At 29.4% G+C, this 17,008-nt stretch overlaps 1 protein-coding gene and 1 long non-coding RNA gene across 3 annotated transcripts; one reads left to right on the forward strand and one right to left on the reverse strand.

Annotated features, from left to right (window-relative positions):
* The first annotated feature begins 2,754 nt into the window (after positions 1-2,754).
* On the forward strand, positions 2,755-4,206 carry LOC140178120 (uncharacterized). Its single transcript, XR_011870363.1, has 4 exons — positions 2,755-3,135; positions 3,216-3,303; positions 3,713-3,782; positions 4,038-4,206. It is a non-coding gene; the product is annotated as an uncharacterized lncRNA (long non-coding RNA).
* Positions 4,207-15,402: 11,196 nt separating this feature from the next.
* LOC112735826 (uncharacterized) lies at positions 15,403-16,633 on the reverse strand. 2 transcript variants are annotated; one of them, XM_025785306.3, is made up of 3 exons: positions 16,403-16,633; positions 16,036-16,229; positions 15,403-15,923 (listed from the first exon to the last, which is right to left on the reverse strand). In XM_025785306.3, the coding sequence occupies exons 1-3, from the start codon at positions 16,580-16,582 to the stop codon at positions 15,728-15,730; spliced, it is 570 nt and encodes a 189-aa protein (XP_025641091.3). In that variant the 5' UTR covers positions 16,583-16,633; the 3' UTR covers positions 15,403-15,727. The 2 variants fall into 2 exon arrangements, with proteins under 2 accessions (XP_025641091.3, XP_072069472.1); XM_072213371.1 differs by having other exon boundaries at positions 16,036-16,232.
* Positions 16,634-17,008: the final 375 nt, after the last annotated feature.

Genomic DNA, 17,008 nt, shown 5'->3' on the forward strand with positions numbered 1-17,008 from the left:
ATATATAGTTGGACCTTTTTTTCCCGTTTCCCGTTTCCCCTTTCTTGAAGATGAATAAATAAGATGTCATGATGAATAAGTTCTTGTTATTTTTATTTCTTATGTTTGTTCTTGTTATTTTTATTTCTTATGTTTGATGTAATGGGTGGGGGAGGAATATGTAGGTTGAAATTTGGATGTGGTGCTTTAAGCTTATTATGTCTCTTTTTATATGTATTATTAAATGAATGCGTTGTTTTTAATTTGATTCTCTTTGAGAATTTTTTGGCCGCTTCATGGTTTATTTTACAATGTTTCATTGCACATAGTGATTAGGTTGTACACGAATTGGATATAGCCTATAATTCTATTTGATCTGCACTGTATTTATCAAATTGGATCGAATATGATATTCGTATTTTTTTTAAGTTAGATCCGATCCGATCTGCATATTTGCGGATCGGATATTGAGTATATCCGCATAATCCAAAAAAATTGTTTTAAAGTCCTTTTTGACTCTAAAAAATCTATTTTTTCACCTATTTAAACTTATTTACTCATAAAATATTATCAATAAAAGTTCTCTTGAATAACAAAAGAAAAATAATAATACAAGATTTAAGTTTAATTATTCTAAGTTAAAGTACAACATAAAAATTTAAAAATAAGATATTATAAAATTCATAAAACAACACACTAAAATTTATATCACATTAGGATTTGCTTTCTTAAACTATGCTATTTATATGAGACGTGCGGATATACGGATTTGCGGATATCACTGCCAAATCCGCAATCCGATCTTACCATAATGCGGATCCGATCCAATAATTCTGCGGATGGATAATATCTATAAAATTCAAATCGAATGCGAATAATTATCGCGAATATGCGGATATTATTCGATCCATGGACAGCCTACTAGTTATGTTGTGACTTTGCCGGTGCGTGATATTTTTATTCATTTTTAGTGCATCATTTTAGTTGGTAGAAGTGTTAACAACATCAAATATGATAATATCATTTCTTGGTATATAATAACTTGAACATCATGGTTAATTGAGTTGTTAACCTTTTACACGCTAACATAGAAGCAGTTTCTGCTCTCATAAAAACACATGCTAAGGTGTTGTCATGATCACCAAAGGGACACGTACACAAAGAAAGATTTTTTATGCCTATCAACTACCAAGGATTTTGATCGTTCTCCCACTGAGGCGATAAGTTGTGCCAATTCTTCTAGGAATAGTTAACTATTACCATCCATTACCACCATAATGTTCTATTCTACTATTTGATACAAAACTTTATTCATTTTCTTCCATACCTCAATCCTTTGGTACACTCAACCCAAAAAAAAAAAAAGTCTATGGTGACAAACTGACAATATAGCTATTGAAAAGGATGATTATAGATGTATGATTATGATTTTTGATCTATGATTACAGTTTTTGTATCGTAACCTATTTTATTGTGGTCATAGACTTATAATCACAAATTTTTTATCCATAGTCAGTTTTTATATTCACCACTATAAAAAAATTGAATATTTATAACAAAAAATTTGTATCAAATTTAAAATTATTATAAAAAATAATATTTTATAATAATAAATTTTGATTGTTACAAAAGAATAATGTTTTGTATCAACATTATATGTTATTACAAAATATAATAATATTTTGTAACAAGTTGTTTTATTTTGTTACAAATTATGTTAGTTTTTGTAATAATATAGTGTTTTGTTACAAAATATTGTAATATTTTATAACCAAAAAAAAAAAAAGTTGCAAAAAAATTTAAAATATTTTGTAACAATTTTTTTTTCAAAAATTCCAAATGTTTTGTAACAAAAAATTAATTTTTCACAAAATTCAATATTATTTGTAACAAGTTAATTATTTATCACAAAATATAAGTATATTTTATAATAATTTTTTTTTCAAAATGTTAAACACTTTAAGAAGTAAAAAAATTGTGGATATATTTTTTTTAAAATAATTTTATTTTATTTCAAAAATTAAAATTTTTTATGTATTCATTAATTTTTAAAAATTATAAATATTATTTTATATTCTTCTAAATAATTAATATATAATTTTTATTAATAATCAGATTTTTACACTACAAATTTTTTAATAATTAGTGGAGGTTTTTTAGTGAGAATTTTTAAAAGCTTATACAAAATATTTTATTTGTGACAAATTATAAAATTTTCCTGCATAATTTTAAAAATTTCCCCACTATTACACATACATAATTAAAATTCTCAACCCCTCCAAACAAACCTTAAAGCTCTCAATCGTCGCAGTGTGTAAGACCCCTAAATTTTTAAAAGTTATTAATTAATTATTTCTGATGTATTATATTTATTTAAGACTGTATTTTGGAGATTTTTATATAAAAGTTGAGTAAACTCTTATTTTGATTTAGAGTTTTTATAATTGAGAAATAGTGAATATTTTATATGCCTTAATTTTAAATATTTATATTTTTTTTAACCTTATTTATAAATGAAATAAAATTAATTTATTTATCTCTAATTTTTATTTAATTAGAATTTAATTAAAATTAATTTACAAATTTGTAATTGAAAGGTATTTTAAAGATGGATATTTTATATTTAATTTAATTTTTTATTATTATTCTATCCTTTCATTTATTTTATAAAATTACATTATTACCCTACTTTTATTTAGATTTCCTAAACTACCCAAAACCCTAATTTAACACTAACCTACACAAATCGTAGCCCTCTACTACCGCTACCCACCCTCACCTTGTTACCCCTCACCAACACAGAAAAAAAAAAAAAGAAAGGGAAAGAAAGAAACGGTGAGAGTTTGAGGGAAGAGAGGGAAAATCAGAGCTGTGGGAGAAGAGAGAAGCAGAGCAAGACAGCACCGGCGCCGTGGGTCTCACCACCACCGTTGATGCTGCTGTGGATTGCGAAGCCGCCGCCGCTTCCACTGACGAAGAGGAGAGAAGGGGACGCCGTTGAGAAAACTGTGCGAGAGAGGGAGCTGTCTTCCACGCGTCGCCATCATCGAGTCCGAGGCGGAGAGGAGGAGCGCGAGCGGGAGGAAGAAGCTGTCGCCGTTCGTGCTCCATTGTTGCTGCCGTTCGTGAACCAGAATGACTATACAGCTACCTCAGGTATCACCATAGATTAATATTATTGTACAATTTGTTTGGTTGCCATCAATAGTTCAAGGATCAGTTTGAAACTTGTACAGGATGAGACCTTGCTTTCTGATTGGAAGCAGCAACTTGCGTGATGTCGAGATTATGAAAGCTCAGTCTAATGTTGTCAGCATCCGCATGGTGAGCCTTCTAACATCTTCTGTCCTTTATTTAATATGCCTTTATTTATTTATTTTATTTTGTTTTACTATTCTCCTTTTTTTGATTGAATTTGTTCAGTGATTAGTATGTTGATTGTCGTTGTACACTAGATGCTCTGGCTTACCAAAGAATCTGGATATTTTTTACTTGGTTTTATATAAATACCAAGTGTCATGTGTTACTATTTGTTATACTTACCAAATCTGGATATGTTATACTTGGTTTTATATATTCTCCTAATTTCTTTTTTGTGCTAATTCTTTTCCTTTTAATACTCAAATGGATGGTATTATTTAATAAACATTCTAACTATGTTCAAGTTGTGCAATTCTAATATGCTAATAAATATGCTAACAAGTTTTTATAATTTATTTTTTGTGTTTAATAGGCAAAATAGATCCATATGTTGTGATACAATACAAAGGGCAAGAGTAAAGGATGGAGCACAGTTGCTAATGGTTAGTTGTATGGCATATTCAAGTTCATTTTAATTCATGCCTAAATTTGGTTTGATAAATTTGGTTGTGTATTGGTTGAGAAATAAGTTGTGAATTGGTTGTTTTTGTTGGAACCGTAGACGATGGAAATATCCAAGTTTTAGGGGAGATTTTGCCCAAATTTTTCTAAACATTTTGGATAAAATTTAATGAAAAAATTATAATTAGTGTTATATTTTGTTTCTAATTTTTTGTTTCGATTTTTCTTATTTACAGGAGTGCTGAACTGGTGACCACATGCTAACTTGAGGGCTCAAGAATATTTTGATTCATAAAGACACTAATCTATGTTAGAACTTTTAACTTTTGGTTGAACTTGTGCAAGACATATAACTTGTAGAACTAATCAATGTACTCACTAATATTTTGTTTTAAAACAATTTGAGCTAAATGAGGCATGTTTGAATTATGTATGTTTTTACATATTATATAAATGTAGACTTGCTTAGTAAAATAGTTAATATATTAGTTAATTAAAAAAATAATTTAGTAAATTATGCATGCAATTTGTATTAAAAAAAATTGTTACAAAATAATTATTTTGCTTTTGTAACTAAAAAAAATGTTACAAAATCAAGTTACATTTTGTAACAAAATTTAATGATAGGAAAAAATAGATTGTCACCAAAAATATCTTGAAGATCAAAATTTGTTACCACTTTTGTAACGACTTTTGATTGTATCAAAAAAATTTGTTACAAAATATCACTATGAATTATAACAGTTCCGTTTTTTGTTACAAAAATTTTTTGTAACGGGACATACTGCAATAGCCCCTTTTTTTTGTTACAAAATCCTTTTGTTTCAAAATTTTGATTTTTTGTAACAATTTTTTTTGTTATAAATATTGTTTTTCCTTGTAGAGCACGGTTATAGTGTTCAAAATTTGACACTTTATGCCATATTTTATTATTGTGACCATAAATTAATCTATGTTCACGCGTAAAAACCGTGAGCATAGCTTAGTCTATGGTCACCCCTGTTTTATATCGTGACCATAGCCTTATCTATGGTCACAGTTTTTACCATGACCATAGCCTCTATGGTCACCCCAACTTAAAACCGTGACCATAGCTTATCTATAGTCATGGTTTTCGGTGTGAGCATAACCTCTATGGTCACCCCACCTTAAAACCGTGACCATAACCTTATCTATAGTCACAGTCTCTATAGTCACCCCACCTTAAAATCGTGACTATAGCCTTATCTTTGGTTACGGTTTTCAACATGACCATAGCCTCTATAATCACTCCACCTTAAAATCGTGACTATAATCTTATCTATGGTCACAATTGACCATAGCTTATCTATGGTCACCTTTTCGTAAAACCGTGACCATAGCCTATTTTGTTTTACGAGATCTAATGTTTTTGGGGTAAAGTACTAAATTGATCACTTACGTTTGGGAGTAATCCTGTTTTGGTCCTTAAGGTTTAAAATGTCCTATTTGAATCCAAAAAAATTTCATTTAGTTTCAATGTAGTCCCACCGTAAGGTCAAAGTTAAATAATTAGCGAAATGTTCTATATGACAGTAGTACAAGAACAAAGTCAATAATTTAGAGAATAAGACAAGTTCCGGAGGCACAAAATCAACTGAATATACATCAATACATTTATTTATCATTCTTCTTACAATTTAAATAAAATATTTTCTATAAAACTAAAAAAAATGATATGAAATATTATTCTGAACCCAATGAAATATTTCTTTTTCAATATGAAATACAATAGATGAATTCACACAGCATCTACATACTGTATATGTCTGCCATAGATATTGCATTCGTCCGCCATTTATTTGATGTTACTATTTTATATGTGTGTTCTCAAATGACAGTACTTTTGATACGAAAGTAAAAGAATAAATTTAGACTTGGACTATTAGATTTGTGATTGTCAGTAGCATAATAAAATTGGCTAATTTTATGGTGTTTTTTGTTTGGTGTTTAATTTTTGTCTAAATTAATTTTTATAATAATTTTAAAATATTTAAAAAATTTTAACTTTTATACTTTAAAATGTAAAATTAATTATTTTACCTATTTTAGTAATTAGGCAATACTTTTTAGGCACCATAACAAACACCAATAAAATTTTGGAATGATAGATATTGTGAAATGAAAGAGTGTAATATATTAGGTGCATTCTATGGTGCCTATTAATATTTGCCTAACTAGAAGAAGATAAAAATTAATATTTAAATTAAAAAAATATAAAAGTAAATAATTTTTTAATATTTAAAACTTATCATACAAGATAAGTTCGACAATTTCGACGCCAAAGTTATAGGCACCATAGAATTTGCCAATATATTATTCTATATGTGAATGTGAAATCACCTCTTTCTTTCATAAATTAATTCTTTAAAATTTAAGAAAAGTATATGGAACCAACTTTAAATTAGCTAAAAATGGAACCACTTATTCAATTATAAATATAGTAATTAGTTTTATTTATTTATAATTTAAAATATTAGTTATTAAATGTTTCACCACATTCAAATTAGGAGGAGATACGTTCAGTATCATTGCAACGTGAATCACGGAAATTGATTCAATTAGCTCCATCTCTTCACTCTCCTTTCCTCTTCAAATGCCTAAAACATGATAAATCAGAAAATAGATTCAGAACTATCCAATTTATAAAGAAAAGAAACATCTTAATGCCTAGTATAAGCATCATCCACGTAAAAATTTTGGATTCATTCAGAAACATTTGGCTGATTTTTGACTGGTACCCTCTTAATTCTCTAGCATTGTTGTAAAATTTATGATAGCATATTAGAATTTATCATTTTAGGTATAATATCTACCATTTATTACACACACTCTCTCTTTAATTCTTTAGAATTTATGATAGCATATTAGTATTTATCATTTTAGGTTTACTATTTACCATTTATTACTTTACACACACTCTCTCTTCCATGTATATAGTTTTTTTTTTTTATTATTAAAGATAAAGAGACTCGAACCCGCAACTTTTTAGATGAGTATAGAAAGACTATGCTATTTGAGCTATAACTCATTTACCTCTCCCATGTATATAGTTATACATAAGAATTGTATTAATGTAATATATAATATGTAATATGTATAGTATACATAATTTTTACAAGGGTACTCTATTCTCATTCTCATTCATTTGTTAATTTTAATTAATGATTACACACTTTCAATTCCATCTGCAGTGAAACATAGAATTTCATAGAAATATTCAATTGATAAAATTAGAGACGAATGTATTTAGAGATCAATCTGTTAAATATTATAGTAAAATGGAAATCGATTTATAACTTAAGGAATTTCAAGAAGATTGATATATAGTAATATTAGTGATCATAACTTATTAGTAATAAAAATCAAAAGACTACATTTGTGTTTTTATTATTCATCAATAGTGTTATCATCTTAATGATTTAAAATAGAATAATATTATATATTTAAATTCTTTTATTAATTAAATCTAATTAATTTGGTCTAATATAATAAAAAACTGTTATGATTAGTATTATTATTTTAAGTTTTATTGTTTAATTTGATTAGATTTAATTTATAAAAAAATTTAAATATGTAGTATTACTTTTTAAAATAAATGAATATAATGAGAATAAAAATAGTTACAATTTTAATAATTATAATTTCTTTTTTAATATATAGTCATTATCTATTCTTTACTTTTTATTTGTATATAAATAATAGAATAATATTAGATAACCCAATTTTTTCAATTAATATCAGTCAACTTTAAAATTATTTGGTTATCTTAAATTATAATCCTAAATTCTAAATTTATACTCATATAATTGCTAATATTAACTAATTAAAATTTTATTTTTCATGCTTTCTCTCAATGATATATGTTCTCTTGTCAATATATACTATGCTATAAATAATAAATCTATGATACATATTCAACTTTTTCTTCCAAATTTAATGTAAGTAAAGACTGATTTATTTGGTCTTTGGCATAAGCAAGCAAATTCTTGTCCTTATACATGCATGCCAACTCAAACAGACAGAAATTAAATTGATTCACAAATCCAATGCAATTTTAATTTCTTTCCATAAAATCCTCCATGTTGTCAAAGAAGAAATTATATATTTCTTTTCATAAAGAAGCCCTCTATGCCAAGGAAGTAATTACATTCAAACATGCCAAATCCGTGGGCTCAAACGGTAAAGTGGTAAACAAAGCAAAGCAATCAAATTAAATGTTAGTCCTGTCTATTCCATTTTCTTATAATCATATATAAAAACAACTAATAAAAATATTAGGCTACCAATATTTTTTCTTTAATGTTTCAGTCAATTTAACTAATTTTGCAATTTTTTAATTAAAAATATTGATCATATATATGTAGTATTCTTCTTTATATATTTTAAAGTAGCTAACCAAATGAAACAATCAATATCACTTTTTTATTCTTTGTTCTTTATATGAGGTTTTTTTTTTCCTATATATTCATAAATTCATATATTTGAAAGTATAGAACAACCAAATTTATTAATTTATGAATATACTAAAATTTATATATAACTACATTAATTTATGAATATACTAATAACAAAGTCAAAAGACTATATATGTACATAAAATAAAAAGAGAATTAAATGCTAACACACACATAAAACAATTTTATAAATATTGCATACAAACTAATATATAAATATGATGAATTATATATTTTGTTTCATGATATATAAAGAAAACAAAAATGGTATAGATTTCTAACTAATCTTATTCAGCTTTCTCATCAATTTTATACGAACTCCCAAAAAAATCACACAAAATAAAAAATCCCATCACCAAATAGATGACATTTTCACAACAAAAATGTTGAACAACAAGGATTCCCCAGATGCAGATGCTCCTTGTGAAGTAAACAATAATGATGATCCTCAATCATCAGCAAGATCCCAACATCATAACAATGATGATGAAATTGCACCTCTTTCACCATCAATTTTCAATGTTACCCCAATTGATGAAGAAGGTGATTATCTGCCTCCATTTTTCTCTCCTCTACCATCAATTGTTGACTCATTTGGGGAATACAACATGAACACATCACCTCAATATGATCTTGAACTCAACCCTCCATACCAATACCTTGGTTGGAATGATATGGACAACATCTTTACTACTATTCCATTGTTTCAACCACCTCCTCCATCTTGGATTGTTTCTCCCAAAGATGAAACTACTACTTTTCATGGAGATTGTGTTGGGGAGGACATTATTAACAGTAGCCAACCAAATCATGATCATTTTCATCGTCAAGATTCAAGTACTAACAACGATGAACAAAAGAGCAACTCTGAGCTTGAGCTTGAAGTTGAGCTTCGATCTAAACTCGAACTCGAACCCGAAAAATCAAGTTATGACCCTCCTTTTCATCAGTATTCAAGTAACCCTAACCCGAGTGGCCACAACAATGATGAAGAACCAAAGAATCAGCTTGAGCCTGAAATTGAGTCAGAATCTGTACTTGTAGATAGAAATAATAATATCCCATTGCACTCGTTGCCTCTTGTTGATGACAACAAAGAATCAAGTGATAAACCTCCTTTTCATCGGTATTCTACCCTCTCATCCCCATCAATGTTGCTGCCTTTGGTTGATTATAGTGATGATGACGAAGAATCAAGGGATGATGATCAATCTTCTCCTCGTCGAGAAAACATTACCCTCTCTTCATTGTTTCCTCTGGTGGTTTATAGTAGTAGTGACCAAGAAGATCAAGAATCAACAAGTGATGATGATAAGCCTTCTTATCAAAACCCTTCAACAAAACTTGATGCTGTTTCTTCTTCAAGTGTTGTTGAGGTTGCACCTTCTCTTGCTCCTCCTTCCATTGTTATGCCTGGTTCATCATCAAGTTCAGGTGCCAATACGGTTGTTAGTGCTCTTCCAACGCCTTCTGCCATTGTTGTTCCATCTTCTTCTTCTTCATGTGCTTCTCATCCTCCTCAAAACAACAATAAACAAACAGCTATATCTGTGAATCAATCAAAGTACTATAAAAGGAAGAGGAATCAGAGTAAAGAAAAAATGGTTAATGAAGGTAGTGATGATGATGTTAATAAAGTTGTTGGATTCAGAAAAGGGGTTCCAACCGTTTCTGAAATGGATTTGCTCCAAGCATTTCTACATTTTGGTAATCCATCCCTAGTTTCATGTTTTTTAAATTTTTTTAGTAGTCTTTTGTTTAATTTTCTATAAAATTGTTTAAGCATGAAGTTAAAAATTAAGTTTCAATTTGATGTATTCATATAATATACCATTATTTCTCAAATAATTGCAGGAACCAATCACGACACTCTTTGGCCATTGATTATTAGAGTGAACGTAAAACAGGTGCGTGTATTAAAACTAAATTTTTAATAATAGATAATAAGTATGAATTGAGAGAAATACGGTTCTGTTAATGCTCTTATTACAAATTAATCAAATGCTTCTGAAAGTTCTTAATTTGGTTTTTCAATCTGTTATACTATATATATTGGTTTTGTTCCAGGATGTTGTGGCAACATTGAAATTAATAGCCGAAGAAAAACAACTAAATCTTCTGATTGTTGGTACAGTTGGTACCTTTTCACTTGTTGAGCTTCTGCACCAAGGAAACCCTGCAACTTTTGAGGTTATTAAATTATTTTAAGTTTTTTTATAGAAAAATATTAAAAGATTATGAAAATTTGTAAAATAAAATATGTTGTTGGATTATTAAACGAATGAAATTAGACTAAAATAATTGAGTTAATTGTTAAGTAATAATTAAAAATAATAAATTCTGACATTTATCTAATATTTTTTTTTATATATAAACCGTATATCTTTATATGCAGTTAACAAGTAATTATTTTTCGTTTTTATGTAAAAATAATAATTAAAATTTATTAAATAACTTAAAATGTTACATGTATTTACATTTTTATTATTATTTTTATACGAAGACTTTTTATGTTATTGAAGTACTAAAGAAAATATGCATGATGAGCATTATTTTATTAACTTGAACTAGTTGAAAAATCTAGTAACGAAAAGAATTAGATTCGTTTATACCCAGCTTATAACAAATGGAAAATATATGGTTATTTGAACAATGGATTGATGAGTGTTCATTATTAGGGTTCCTTCATTCACGTCCTTTATTTCGATGGTATTTCAATATCTAATGATGATGAATCTACATATATATGCATACTATATATATTTCGTTATACTAGATTTGATTTAATGGCTAACAGAGAAAATAAATTTGAACATGCAGGGAAATTTTAGTATTATCTCATTGTCTGGCGGTATATTTGTTCAAAAGAAGAATGGTGAGAAGACAGAAACTACAACTCAATTATCTGTTTCAGTTGTTGGTGCTGATGGCAAGGTTTTTGGAGGACCTGTTCATGGAAGATTAATTGCATCATCTCCTATGCAGGTTCTTAATTACACCTTCTTAATTATCTCTCTCTCATCTCTTATATATGTATCTGATGAACGATTGCCAAAACTGTTATGACTATACAAAAAATCCATATATTTATATACACGTTTTTTATTTTATATAAACGACTGATTTAGTAGTTAATTTATTATGTACAAAATTAAACTGAATACAAGTTATAAACAGACAAAAGAAAATGAAAATAGTATTATCTAAAATTAGTGTTTAACTTAATTGGTTTTGTGACATGAATCTTTGCAGACGATTGGTTTAACTATGGCTAGAAAAGTAGGGCACAAGACAAGAAGCCCAGGGGCAAAAATAACAATTCCAAAGCTGCAGATGCTTATTAAATCCATCAAAGATAGAGCAAAAGCTGACAAGGCAAATGCCAGAGATATTCCTGAATCATCGCAAAAAGAAGAAGCAACAAATTGTGGAAGTGATTTGTGTGATATGGAGGTTAAAATGGTTGATATGAATATATGATCCATGACCAATTGCATCAGTATAGGAAGGAATGTGGGAAAATAACAGGAAAAAAAAATAGTTTAGATTTCAGTTCTTGGAGAATGCATGATGGGGATATAGTATGAGACATGAACATGAAGTCTAGTGTGGTGTTCTATGGATAATTTGAAGTTTATTTGTTTGTGATTTTTCTTATAAACAGTTCCCCATGTGATTTTTTTTATTTAGAGAAAAGTTTCTTTTATTTATTTATTATTTGTTTTTTTTTTTTTTTTTTGCCGTCCATCTTCTTAAACATTCTTGGCGATAAATAAGAAGAACAAAACCACAAACCTTTTTTGGACTTAATTTTGGGATATCGAATATGGTACATGATTAATATTTTCAGAGTTGAGACTGTACCAGCTTTTTATAAGTTATTTTTCTTGTGACTTTTTTTAGGTTGTATGATTATGAAGTACCTAAGTTTTTTATATAATATTTTAAGAAAAAATGGTAAATAATTAATATCTTACTTATATTTATTTTACATTTGAGTCTAGGAATGTCAACGGGCAGGATGGGGACGGGGATGTCTCTCTGATGTCTCTCTACTTTCCATTCCCGCCCTCAGATTTGCTTCCTATTCCCATCCCCATTTTTCATGGGGCTCCATTCTTCGCAGGGATCCCATTCTCCATCTACATAATAGTTCTAACTAATTATTAATTTTCATATGAATAGAGCTGCAAGTATCTATTTTATACAAAAATTGCAAGATTTTTTATACAAAAAGTTTAAATGACACGACGGTGACTTCTTTCGAAATGACGCAATAGATGGACGCAACGATGAGCCAAAGGACAAAGCAGTGGACGAGGTGGGAGACGCGGCAACAGAGAGGAGAATGGACACGACAGCAGAATTACGAAAAGAAACGACGCAAATAGAAATTACGACGCGGTAAGGGTGATGGTATGGTGAGGTGTGACGATGCGGTGAGAAGGGTGGCGAGGAGGTGACTGCAGAGAGGTTGGATGGAGTATGGACAGCGTTAGGAATCTCTGAATTGAAGAAGGGTTATGCAAATAAATATTAGGAGTTTTGGATTTCTATATATATGGGTGTGTGAGAAATGACTAAAAAACATATATGAGAAATAAACTATAAAAAAAATTTTGCCCCCTATTCTCATTCCCGCGAAAAAAATTCCTCACAATCGAATCTCCATTCGAGACAGTCTCCGCAAAGATTTTCACGTCTCGGGAAGTTTTGCCATCCCTAATTTGAGCCTATACTAATTAACTTTTATTTTTTTTTTCTTTTTCACTAGCATTCCCCCATATTTTAAAGTCATCTTTTAAATTATGTAACAAAAATATACAAGTTAAAAACAAAAAATACCAAACAAACACCTTAAAGATTTGACAAATATAAGATTGCAGTGGTCGAAGGAAAATAAATTAACGTATGGCCATGTAAATAAATTAAAAGAAATTAGAACTTCCACATCTCAAAGAAGGACGTATTCCTTTCTGCTCTTCTTTAGAATTTTATTGTGGGTAAAAAAAATTAAACCCAACGAACCGTACCTTTAACTTCTAAGGCAAAGGACCATATATTTTGCAGTAAATAAATAGGATCAACATCTTCTAAATTAAAAAAAAATTAATAAAAAAGTAAAATAAAAAATTAATCACTCTTAAATTAAGATAATAAAAAATATATTTTATAAAAATTATAAATTAATAATAATTAACTTTTTACTTTATCATTTTATTAATTTCCTCACTCTTAGAATCTAAATTTAAATAAATATTACTTTCAAGTAGATATTTCTAAAACATTACAAATTTACAATTACAAGATACTGACAAGGAACGGAATCTTGTAAATGTTAGCTCCTCTACTCATTTTCTTCGATAGGCAGCACAAAGTGAACAACTGAACATAAAAAGTTAAAAGGATATTACTTTAACAAAGACACTAAAAATATCTTTTTTTTAAAGACATTTATATGTGTCATATTATTATTGAATATTTTTATTAAATTGGTTAATAATTTATTTTTTAATAAACCAGAACAAAATCGATTTATTATAGTAATAATAATAGGGGCGCATTACACATCTATGTAACAATGTAACTAAGTTGGCCCAAACCTAAATAGAGTCACGTGCATTAATGACGAGTGAAAACACGTGCTTTATCTTCTTCTTCTTCTTCTTCTTTCAAATATATGCATACTGTCATCTTTTTCTTCTTTTAAATTCACGTATACCTCCTCCTCCTCCCCTCCTTTTTCTTTGCGCACACAGATTCTTCTTCTTCTCCTCTTCCTCCTTCTCTTCTTCCTCTTCTCCTCTTTCATTATCATCATCACCAACAATACCAACATTTTGTTAATGGATTATTTTTTCAATCGAATTGAATTGAATTGAATTGAATGGACGCAGGTGTTCTGAATCTGAATTGAATTGATAATATCTAAATTGTAGACAGAGGTGTTTCGAATTTGATTTCATATAATGGATTATGTTTCGTTCACTGAATACAATCAGGTGAACCGAAATGGTCAATACCACTGAAGCGAACACCAATCATGTGTTGAATAAACGTGATAAGCATTCAATCAGTAAGAAAAATATTTCTGCATGCACAAGGACTCAACTAAACACATTAACAATCAAGTGAATCAAAATGAGCAACTCCACTTAACCGAGCAAAATATTGGTGTTGTTGGTGATAATTATAACGAAAGAAGAAGAACCTATGTCCGCAAATTTGAAAGAAGAAGGAGGAGGAGGAAGAGGAGGAAAAATACTATTCTTGTTGATTGAAAGTTGATCACCATTTATTCACCACACGAGCATTGTTCGGTTCGATGGCCTTTGTGATTTTGATTCACCAGATGAATGTTGTTTGGTTCGGTGGCCTCCTTTTACTTTATTCAGTATTTAAGATTATTGTGATAGCATGCAGCAATCATTTCCTAGCTGTCTCAACGTAATAACCTCATTCAACTGATTTGAAGTTGATTCATTCATTGTTTCAATTCAGAAGTCCAGATCGAAGAAGAAAACAAAGAAGAAGAAGAACGACGAAGCTAATTAGGTTGAAGTCAATCCAGATACATAATGAAGAATGCGAGTAGAGAAGAAGAAGAAGAACAAGAAAGAAAACGCGAGCAGAGGAGAACGGCGAAGCCTATAATGCAAGCAGAGAAGAAGAAGAAGGTTTAGGTTGCAGCAAAAGATTTACGTTGAGCAAAAGTCATAGAAAGTTTATATTATATGTAGCGTGTGAATCACAAACAATTTGGAGATTGGAGGAGGCGCGTATAGCCAAAAAGACTTGAATAACATCCATGTATTTTTTACATGGATGTAGAGTTTTTCTCATAATAATAAACCCAATTATTTGTATTATAATATTAGACCCGATTTGGTCCAATCGAATTACACAATCTAAACAGAATATTTTTAAATTTTTTGATAAAAAGACAAATATATCCTAGATTTTTTGTTTTGTGGACATTTAAATCCCTAAAAATTTAAAAATACAATTAAATATCTAAAAAAATGGATTTATTGTTATTGTTATAAAAAAATCGATTTTATTCTAATTTGTTAAGAAATTTAAAATAACCGGTTCATTAATACGTCCAATAATAATGTGAAACGTACGCGTCTTTACAAAAAGATATTTTAAGCGTCTTTATGGGAGTATCCCCAAAGTTAAAAACTACGCTTACAATTGGCTCGAATACGGTGGCCAAAATACCCCAAAACACTGCACAATGCTTCCCCCCTGTTTTCTTCACTATAAAGAACACCAACATAGACTTTCTAATCCTACCATACCAAAATATTGTAAAATTGGCATGTTTTCTGGCACAAGAATATCATCACAAAGACTCTGGACTAGTGGATGGTCTGATTCTTGCGGGCATTCATGCATTTTGCTTTTGAAAATGTAACAAAGACTTGTTCTTGGGCGTGATAGACATTCTATTCAAGTCCGGGGGGGGGGGTCAAAGCCAAACCTGCTTGTACACTCACTATTGTGTCATCTTCAATCATATCATTCTCATTCATGTCGGCAAATTCGTCATCAGATGCATCGCTGTCACTTTCATTGAATTCGCCATCATCGGTGCCATCACATTTGATCTTTGACCAGTGTGCAAAATGTGGCCTTATGTAACTGTAAACATCAATGAAATTTAGAGTGAAAGGCAGAAGTAACATCAACAATTAAACTAAGAGAAAAATTTTAAACAAATCTATCGATTTTTTCCTTCATAAAACTAGCTTACAATACAAAACTTTCACTTTTCTTCAGTAAACAAGGATAAAAAAGAAAGAACATGTGGAGTCTATCTATCCCGCCAAATGCCCTCAAAAGATCATATTCGAACATATCATCAAAGGCAAATGATTCTGATGTCATGAAAAGCTTAGCAGCCTTTGCTTGTCTTAGGAATTCCACTACTACAGTAGGTAGACAAACCTGCTGGAAAAATGTAAGCTTAATTACACATTTTAGATAGAATAATCAAGGTTCAAGCAAATAAAAATAATTAACCAAAATTAGTCCGGTCTTCCGCGACTATATCACTATCCAAAAAATGTTAGCATTTTATGCTCTTTAAAAACCATGATAGCTTTTGAGAAGTTCATTACCTTCAAAGGACTCAATTTATGTTGCAAGATTGGCTCCATGCACATATTTAGAAGTTGCATTTTGAGCCTTGGAGCATCCATCAGAAATCTCATTCGAAAACACAGCAAGTTCATGAAAGCCTGCTCATGAAAACTTGTTGCATTCAGATAAACTTCAATCTTCCTATCTCCCATTAACATCCATCTTACCTCTCTTGCTAAGAAATTGCTAAACAAGATTTGGTGGGTGGTTGTGTTTCAGGTTACCTAATAGTGTAATGATTGAACTAATCAAAAGAATATGTAGCCAATTAAATTGACAGGCAGATCATTGTTCGTGTTCCATGACACGTGATGAGTTTGGAAAACTCCTAATTAAATTGATGATGATCAAACATTATTAATATAATTGATCACAAAAATTATTAATTTAAATTCTATTTCATATTTGCTAATTAATAATTTTTGTTGCTTACAGGCCATGGTAATTGGGCACAAAAGCAAATCAAAGCCCAAATTTGTTAAAATAATTTATTCAGCCTTGTGTGATATGATATATAATATATGGCTTGAATGTTATATTTGTTGGGCCAGTAAAACAGATTTGAAGCCCAATAAGGTGGCTGG

This window comes from Arachis hypogaea, chromosome 13 (assembly GCF_003086295.3).
Source record: "Arachis hypogaea cultivar Tifrunner chromosome 13, arahy.Tifrunner.gnm2.J5K5, whole genome shotgun sequence".
NCBI classification, from domain to species: Eukaryota; Viridiplantae; Streptophyta; class Magnoliopsida; order Fabales; family Fabaceae; genus Arachis; species Arachis hypogaea.